The sequence below is a fragment of the Dama dama genome, chromosome 14, assembly GCF_033118175.1.
Source record: "Dama dama isolate Ldn47 chromosome 14, ASM3311817v1, whole genome shotgun sequence".
NCBI lineage: Eukaryota > Metazoa > Chordata > Mammalia > Artiodactyla > Cervidae > Dama > Dama dama.
This window is the reverse complement of record NC_083694.1, coordinates 59929245-59938067: the sequence shown is the minus strand read 5'-3', so window position 1 is coordinate 59938067 and position 8823 is coordinate 59929245. Positions and strand designations below refer to the sequence as shown.

General features: G+C 46.5%; 1 protein-coding gene across 1 annotated transcript; it reads left to right on the top strand.

The window, feature by feature from the left end:
- The first annotated feature begins 793 nt into the window (after nucleotides 1-793).
- TEDDM1 (transmembrane epididymal protein 1) lies at nucleotides 794-1696 on the top strand. The gene has a single exon (XM_061161265.1). The coding sequence runs from the start codon at nucleotides 794-796 to the stop codon at nucleotides 1694-1696; it is 903 nt and encodes a 300-aa protein (XP_061017248.1).
- Nucleotides 1697-8823: the final 7127 nt, after the last annotated feature.

Here is an 8823-nt window from a genome sequence, read left to right as displayed (position 1 = left end):
ATCTTAAACCATATAGGGAAGGTAACTCTGGGAAACATGGCTCAAGCTTAGTCAGGTTGACACAGTACAAAATATCCAGTCCCTAAAATCAGCATCAAAAGGTAGCTTTTCAGGTCCATTTACTGGCCATTAGAGATGCTGACATAGGGAGACAAATGTGGGAATGTAGAGAGATAAGGGGTGGAGAGGAAGTGAGCTTTCTTGGTGATCCTCAAAGCAAGTCTACAAAAGAACAATAGAAAAGCCAGATAGGTGCGAAATATGATCATGTATACAAATGTTTTTAACTATATGTGTCCAGAAAGAAAACCCTATGATTGGGCCAGAGTTATGTTTGAGAGGTGCCGAAGGACACCCAAGGATTTGTGAGTGCTCAGGCTTCCTCTCGAGACCATGGCAACCCCTAGTCCCATTCCATCCTCCTCTCTCCTCTGAGTGCTGGGTACGCAGTCCTAGGGGGAGGAAGCCATGGGAGAAAGGGACAAGTATGACCAGAAGCACCCCAAGGGCCCTAGAGAGGGCTTCTAAAGGCACGTTCACCAGCTTTCTTCTTTGGCAGAAGCCAGTTAATTCCCAGTGTTCCAGAATGGAATGGAACAATGAGGCTTTATGCCACTAAAGTCGTAGGCTTGTTTCAAGAAGCATTTCCTCTCTGTGGGGGAGCAGTGGGTGGGGCAAAACGATAAAAGTTGGTGGAAGGCAACTCTATCCAAAGTCCAGACCTTGAGGTGGCCCTAGAAGGACGTGCCTGGGTTTTACGCTTCTCGCCTTCATTAGATCAATTTGTGATTCAATGGGAACCTTTATCGGTCACGTGTATCCAGGGTTGTTCCTATTTGCATATGGACTATATCGAGCAGTAGTGGTCTCCAAAGCTGTGATATTCAGCAACTCTTTCCCAGATTCTTCTTTGCCTCCCAAGAATAAAGGGAGATGGGCCAGGCTGTGGAAACTGTCCCACGGAGGTTTGCTGAAGATGCTGGCTGGCTCTGGCTTGATGGCGTATGAGATCAGCTGCGTTGAGAGAGGGTTGACACTGATGAACAGGGACCTGCCACCGAGATTCACGTATGCCAAACAGTGGCAGCACCTCACCATGTTCATCCTCCTTACCCTCAATGGCTGTATAGACATCGTGAGCAAAAACTTGCTGCCTCAGCGCTGTGTGCCCCTAGAGAAAGGGATCTTGGTGCTGACCTTCTACGTGCTCCTGCTGCTGTTGGCGTCGCATGTCCAGGACTCTGCGGGGGTGGAGCTGCAGGTTCACTCTCTGCTCATCTTGGTGGTGCTGCTGCTGATGCTGGTGTTCACTGCCGAGCTGTGGGCTCCCGATACGTTTCAACTCGCTGTGATTGAGACCTTTCTGTTTCAGATGATGGGTTCCTGGCTGGTACAGGCGGGCTTCATTCTCTACAAACCAGTCTCTGGCTACCCGTGGGAGGATGATGACATTAGTGACATCATGTTTATTACCACCTTCTTCTGCTGGCATGTGATGATCAATGCTTTGTGCCTGCTGGGAATCTATGGAGTGTCTTCCTTTTGGCATCGTTGCTACCATCCTAGCTGGAAGCTGAAGGGGTCCAGAGAAGCTCCATGTTACATATACTCCAGGAGACCCCTCTACCAATTGCTACAGGAAGTGGAGCAGTCAGAGAAAGATGACCAGGCTCTCCTTTCAAAGAGTTCACCCTGAGACAGGGCTTGGAATGCCTGGCTCACTGTCTACCCCATCTACCCCTTTGTGGGTTCTTCCAGACTTGCACTGTACCCTCTTTGGTCCCTGGTGAAGACATAGTGGCCATAAAGGAGAGCCACTGGTCTCCACCTGCCAGTGCACCTCCTGTCTCTGAACATCTAAACATTGGGGAGACGAGAAGGGGATGCTGAAAGGATTGATGGGGTTGGGAGATGGGAGTAAGAGGAAGTGTGCAAGGAGAGTCATAGGGGGAGAGAATGCAATAGAAGGGGGGGCTATGAAGGGGTGAGAGGAGAGTCTGTTATTCACCACCAGATGCTTCTCCAGGCACAAGTGACTGTCTGCCTTTTACCTGATGGAATATTGATTTCTCACAACTCAAAACTGGAATCATTTGTCTCATCCTGACAAAGAATAGTGGGTACGTCTGCTTGCTTAGCAAAGTGGCACCACCATATGGAAGAAAGATACATAGAATTTATAATCTATATTGGTTGAAATGATACTTTGCCAACTCTTCTCTCCGCCACCCCCCACCCCAACTTTCTAATGATTGGCTTCATTTCAAATTCAAATTAATAAAGTAAAACTTTATTAATGCTTTGCTATGGTGACATTTCAAATTTGCAGGCTTAAAACTTTTATAGAATTCAAATTGAAGTTCAATCTCTCTCCAACTTCCTCCTTTCGTACTCATATACCAGTCACCATCACTACCACGGTGCATATAATTTACTAGATCCTGTCCCCCTTGGGTCGTGGCAAATTTCACTGTCTAGCGTCTCACAGAAAGCCATCCCACAATCACATCTTTGCCATGTTCTTTGGTACCCAGCATAAAAGCCACCTTCATCCCAATCCCACTGAGCACCTCCAAGGAGGCCTTCTCCAAGCATTCCTACTGACTCCCTTGTTCTGGAACTCCTAAGCACTTATGCTACACCTGCCTTGTTAATTTGCTCACACAGCTGACACTTTGCTTTGTTCTGTTTCTGCAATCATTTTCCCTGAGCAGGTTTTTCCTCACCACCTTGAGTGTAGTCTCCTAAGAGGTAAGGACTTTGTCATAGCCAAGTTACATAACTTCCTATGTATGCACCAAATATGTACCATAGGTGATGCTTAATAAAGGCTTATTTGCTTCCAGAATTTCCGCATTCCTGTTCCTTCAAAACGTGTTACTGGACAGACCCAAGGTTCTGGGAACCTCTGGAAGACACCAACAGTCCTAAAGCCTGAGTCACCTCCTTAACAATGGGCCCAGTTTCTTCCTCATTCTTGGGATAAGGAAATCCACTAAGCTGTTTCTGAAATGTTTACTCTGTTATTATTTTTTTAATCCTCACACGTGTTTCTATAAGGAACCTCTAGAGCGCTGAGACTCAGCAGGTTGACTTGTCCAAGCCTTGTAATTGGTACAGGGCAAAACAGGAATTCAAGTGCAGGTGTGTCTGACTGAAGCCAGTGACTATGTCCTCTGGGCCACGGTGACTGTGCCGATGGCAATGGAAAAGGGAGTGACCCTCAAAATGAAATTGTTGAGGGACCTGCCTGGTGGCCCAGTGGTAAACAATACGCCTTGCAGTGCAGGGGATGCAGGTTTGATCCGTGTTTGAGGAACTAAGATCCCACATGCCTTGGAGCAACGAAGCCTGCATGCTGCAACTACTGAAGCCCGTGTGCTCCGCAGCCTGTGTGCAAAAACTAGGGAGCCCGTATGTTGCAACTAAAGAGCCTGCGGTGCCAGCAATGAAAGATCTGCATGAGGCAATGAAGATCCCGCTTGCTGCAACTAAGACCCTTCACAGTCAGATAAATAAACTGTTGAAAGAAAGGAAATAAAGGAAGAAAGTCAGCCAGAAAGCCCAGCTGGAGCAAAAGGCATAGTACAAATACTCTATAGACCCCCCAAAGAGTGCGTCTGTCACTTTCTGTCCATGACCACCCCCAAAGTCTCCCCTAGGAATGATAGTCTGGCAGGCTCTCAACCTCTAGCTAGGCCTTAAATGTCTGGGCTCAGATCTGAGTGAGGGCTGAGAATAAGAATTGTTTGTGACCAAATTTTCTGATCCTTGCTATTTCTGCTTAACTCTTGGTTCCTAGATTCTTTTCAATTACCTTTTGTGGGGGAACTCCTTTTCTGTTTACCTCTCATACACATTGATGGGAGATGATGAAAAAGCACAGATGCTGCCGGCAGCCTGTTTCTAGTCACCTGAGGTCAAATTTTATAATGATAAACAAACCAAGTAATCAATTAATACCCCCAACATATTATCTCTTAAATATCCAGTGTAGATAATAAACTTCAATGTTATTAATTTACTATATAGTATTTGAGATGTAACAGAGAAGCCTTGAAGGCCCGCTAAGACTTCCCAAACACCTCTAAGGTCATACGGAGAAATTTGCAATTCTCACAAAATTCCACCAGAGGGCACTATATCCGCACCAACCCCAGCCAAGCATCTCATTCTCCAATCCAGTAAACAAGCCTCCCAAGTACCGGTTCAAACGAAGTGGCGGAGGGGAAAGGAGGTCAGGAAAAACACAGAACCAAGCATCCAGAAAACATACCCAAGGGCTGTTTGTTTCCTGTTAAAATTTGGCATGCAAATGTGAAATAAACAGGGATTCAAATCAACTAATGGGATGGGGGTGAGGGAGGAAGGGCTGTGGACCCAGCTGAGGACATCTTCGAGAAGAGCACCAACTAAAGGACATACTCTGATCCAAGTTGTTTTTGACCATAATGCTAAATTTCCTAAACTTTTAAATAAGCTTCAATAATGTTCCAATTAATCTAGAGAACAAAGATAAATCCATATAAATCTCAATACATTGAAAACAGGAACAACACTTATCTATGAAAATCCCAGATTCACAAAACCATGAAACAGGTTATTAAACACACAAAATGATCTCCAAAGATTCCTTTTAAAAAGAACCTATTATACAGTAACCCCCCGCCCTGGAATATACTGAGTATCTACTATGTGAGGCAGCACGGGGGAAGCCACAATGAAGGACTCAGAGGTAAACAGGTTGGTTCCTGCACTGTGGGTACAGTAGGGATTTCAGAATTTAGAGGTGGTGCCCAGGAATCGGCATCATCCCCAGCCTGAGAAGGCTGAAGGAAGGGAAACAGAAAACGACTCTCAAGGGAGCTAAACCTTGGAAGCATGTAAAGCTGTGAAATACTGCACTAAGGTGATTCAAGCAAGAGGTTGCAAATGAGCAAGCCCTCAGCTTTCTCACCGTTAAGCTAGAATGATGTAAAGATTAATTCTAGAATGGCATGGCTGTAATTTTCTCGGTAGGACTTATTTTACCATGTCATTAGCTAAGATGAACTTACTTCCTCCCAATTCTCCAAGCAGTTTCCTTTTAGAGGTAAGATTTGAGGTAAGGCTCAAGACCTAAACCTTCAGTCATAAGGTGTAGGCTGTGAAACTAAGTGTTCTCTACATTTGAATGATGTCAAGGGGCCTTCAACAAAACTCAATTCAGCCTAAACAAAAATAGCTGAGACTTGAACTTACCATTTCCTAACCTGAGCTTAAGAGTATACAACAATCAGAAAGGATATAAAGAACAGTTCCTCTGGGTTCAGTATTAGATAATACTGAATTGAGGTGAAACCTGGTCTTTCCTTCTTTACTTATGTAGCTTTAAGTCTGAAAGCTCGGTTAATTGCAGCTTCTCCCCCAAATTTGCTTTAAGAGTAATGACATCAGCTTCCAAGGCTGTTTCTTTTCCTTTTGTTTTATTTTTGTTTTGCTTTTAGATTTTACAATGGTCTATTCTTTTGGAAAGAACTGGTGTTTGTTTATTAAAAAGAGAAAAAGTTTATAATGCTGGGTTGGGTTTCCAGGGTGTTCCTCAAGCCTGAGTCTCAGCTGTCTTTTTAGCATGAGTTAAGGGTTTTGTTCACTGCCTACTGAAATCATCCAAATGTTGGAAAAACTCCATTTCCCAAACTACATGTTCTGCTTGAAGGTTTGAGTATGTTTGAGCCTTACCCCAAATCTTGTCTGAGTGCAAGGCAACCAACCACACAGGCCCTAGGAAGGCACGCTCAGGTCACTAGATTAAGAGTTTACAACCTGCAAAGTGAGACTGGGTCCTTTAAAAGAGAAAGAAATTGAGAGGACTCACAGGTAAAGTCCACCCAAAACAAGGCCTTTATTTCAAGCAGCAGAATACTGAAGAAATCCTTTTTTTCAGCCCCCAGCCATTTCCGCAGATTTGGAACCAAATTTTGACCTGTGATGTTTCTCTCCCACTCTACCCACCCCTTGGACACAGCTACTCTAAAAGAAAAAAGCCTGACTTCAAAGCCCATGAAACAGAATCCCCTGTCTGCTTTGATACTAGCTGTACCAGGAGACAGAAAGAGTTCATGGGTTCAAGTGCTCTAACGCTTTTTAGGGAGCAGGAGGAGACTGGGGGTGGGTGGCCATTTAGGGAAGAAGGAGAAAGAGAACAAAGGGCAGCAGACACAGCGAAGTCAAACTGGATGAAACAGGCCTTTCTCCTTCTAACTTCTCTAAAAGTCCAGTCTGGGTTTCTAGGGGCAAACCAGTTAGTTTAAGCACTTTCTTCTGCTTTTTCTTCCTTCATACTCTTTTAAGCTTCCCTGAATAGTCCTTGAAACTCATTTGGGCCCTAATTCAGTTTGGTTAAGTAAGTAGGGGGCTGACTAAGGAGGACAAGGCCTCTTGTTCTGCCTGAAAAACTCAGTGGTCATGTATTACCTTGCTAACCCTCACAAAGTACGCCCCCGGTCACATGAATGGATCAAAGCAAATCCATTTCCACTCTTGGAAAAGCAGCTCAAAGCACATGTTCTCTTGATGGTGCCGCTGTCAGTTCTGTGTGGTCAACAAACATCAGTTATTGATCAGTTATTGACCCCCCTGGACACTACTGGGGGACACACAGATGAATAAGGAAGGTTAAGACACCAGCCAGGGCAGCAGACTGACTCACACACTAGAAGCTTTAAGAACTGTGCTTGCCTCTTACTTTTCTATTTTCTATTCTGTGTGCCATCCCTACCTCGGGTGCTGGCGGTGACCAGTACAGTAAAAGGCTCTAGATCACTTCTGGCAGTCTGGCAACTGAAAATTAACATTTTCTTAAAACAAGAACATGGCCTTTCCCCTCCCATCACCCCCTCTTCAACCATTTAAACTCAAGACTTCCCAGAAATAAATGGAATGAAGACAGCTCACTTTGTTAATTAGATCTAAACCCACTCTCATAAAACTAACGGTGGCACATTACCCAGAGTTAGAAAGTTGTACTTCATGGGTTATGGCAGGGAAAGAAATAATCTAATCCCTTCAGATTATCTTGGCCTATAATAATTACAATTATTGTTTTCTAGCATTTGCTGTATGTGTGTGCCATCACAATTAATCCTTACAATATACAAGGCAGTTGTCATGCCTAATTTGTAGGCAAGGAAACTGAGGCTTCAGGGCTAAGCATCCACCTGAATACAAAGCTGGGAAGAAGTCAAGACCAGATTTGAACCTACATTGCCTGACCTGAAGCCCAGCTTTTCACCATCATTTGAAGGATCACAAGTTTAAGTGCAAGTGTAAGCATAGAATCCCTTACACTTGGAAGGCGACTTGCCTGGTCCAGAATGTCACTTGTCTGAAACATACCAAAAGCATCTGTTTGAGATGAATCTTGAGTCTGTCATCTTAAAGCACTGCAGTGTTAGCCACACTCTCACAGGGGAGGGATGTTGACCAAAGAAGCCAAGTTATGTGTGTGGTCACAGGCAACATTTCTTTTCCATATTTGTGGTACGAAAAATAACCAGAAGAGCAAACTTTTTCCCCTCCTCTTCCAAAGGTCCTGGAAACATGATTTCTTAGTTTTCAAACAGAAAATATCATATACTGGGGCTCTTGAAAGGTGCGATAAAGGCTAAACACCATCAGGAGGATTCAGACAATAAAAACAGTATGATTAAACCTTATCACTGGTAGCAATGAAGACATTATATTCATGTGTGTTGTATACATATATATAAAACTGTGTATCTGTTGACAAACATCCCTTTCAAGACTTTGTTCACACACACACTTTCTCAACTATCCTAATAAGGCTCTGAGGAGAGAAGAGGAAGGGGTACTGATTCTCGTTTTCCAGATTTCAAGGACGTGCAATAAATTACATGAAAAGCAACACCAGACAGAACTTAAATTTTTGACATACCCTAGGTTTCAAAGGGGGAGATGCCAAGACCTCAATCCCCGGTCAGGTGCCCCTGGGAAACGGTTTGCACAGAGGATTTCAAATCTGTTGAGCGTCTCTAAAGGTCCTCTCTTGAACCGTTTTATTTGATTTGCAGATGAGGGAACTTGGGTCCAGAGAGGCTGCAGAGTTGCCTCAGGTGTGGCAGAGGCCGACTCTGTCTCCGCCCGCCGGGGTCCTCTCTACGTAAGGAGACAAACAGCGCATTCACTACAAACGGGAGATGGGAGACTTCAGGTCACATCCCCAAACCCGCCGAGGGGGCCGGCCAGGGGGCTCTGTCCGGCCTACCTCCGGCAGCCCCCTGTCTGCGCCTCCCCCTCCGAGGCCGGCCCGGGCACCGGGGAGCCCGGGGCTACTGCGGCCCCCACACCCCGAACTCCCTCACAAGCAGGACCTGAGGGGCGGGCAAGGGAGCTGGGGGTTCTCTAACAACGAAAGGCAAAAGCTGGTGCCTGTGGGTGGGAATTTCCTCTGGGCAGTGCAGTGGGACCTGGGAAGAGAACCCTCCCTCAGAATATCTGACCTGGGGGCGCCGGGGCGGGGAGAGCACGCGGGGACCGCCCTGGACCGGGCGGGCGGGGGCGCGCGGCGGCCGGCCCGTAGGGGTCCTTCCCGGCAGGCCCCGGGCCCTCCGCCCGCAGCCGGCCCGCCCGGCCTCGCGCCCCTCCCCCACGGCCCCTCCCCCACCGCCCTTTCCCTTTCTTTCTTTCCCGGGTCCGCTCGCCCCCACCCGGTGGCGCCCGCTCGGCGGCTCGCCCAATGGCCGCGGTGCCGGGACGATGCATCAGCTGATCTGCCCGGGCTCCGGGCCTCTGGGAGCCAATCAGGGCGCCGGGGGCGGCCCC

Bases quoted from the DNA above. Each gene is read 5' to 3' on its own strand.
- TEDDM1 (XM_061161265.1), top strand. From the start codon at position 794: ATGGGAACCTTTATCGGTCACGTGTATCCAGGGTTGTTCCTATTTGCA.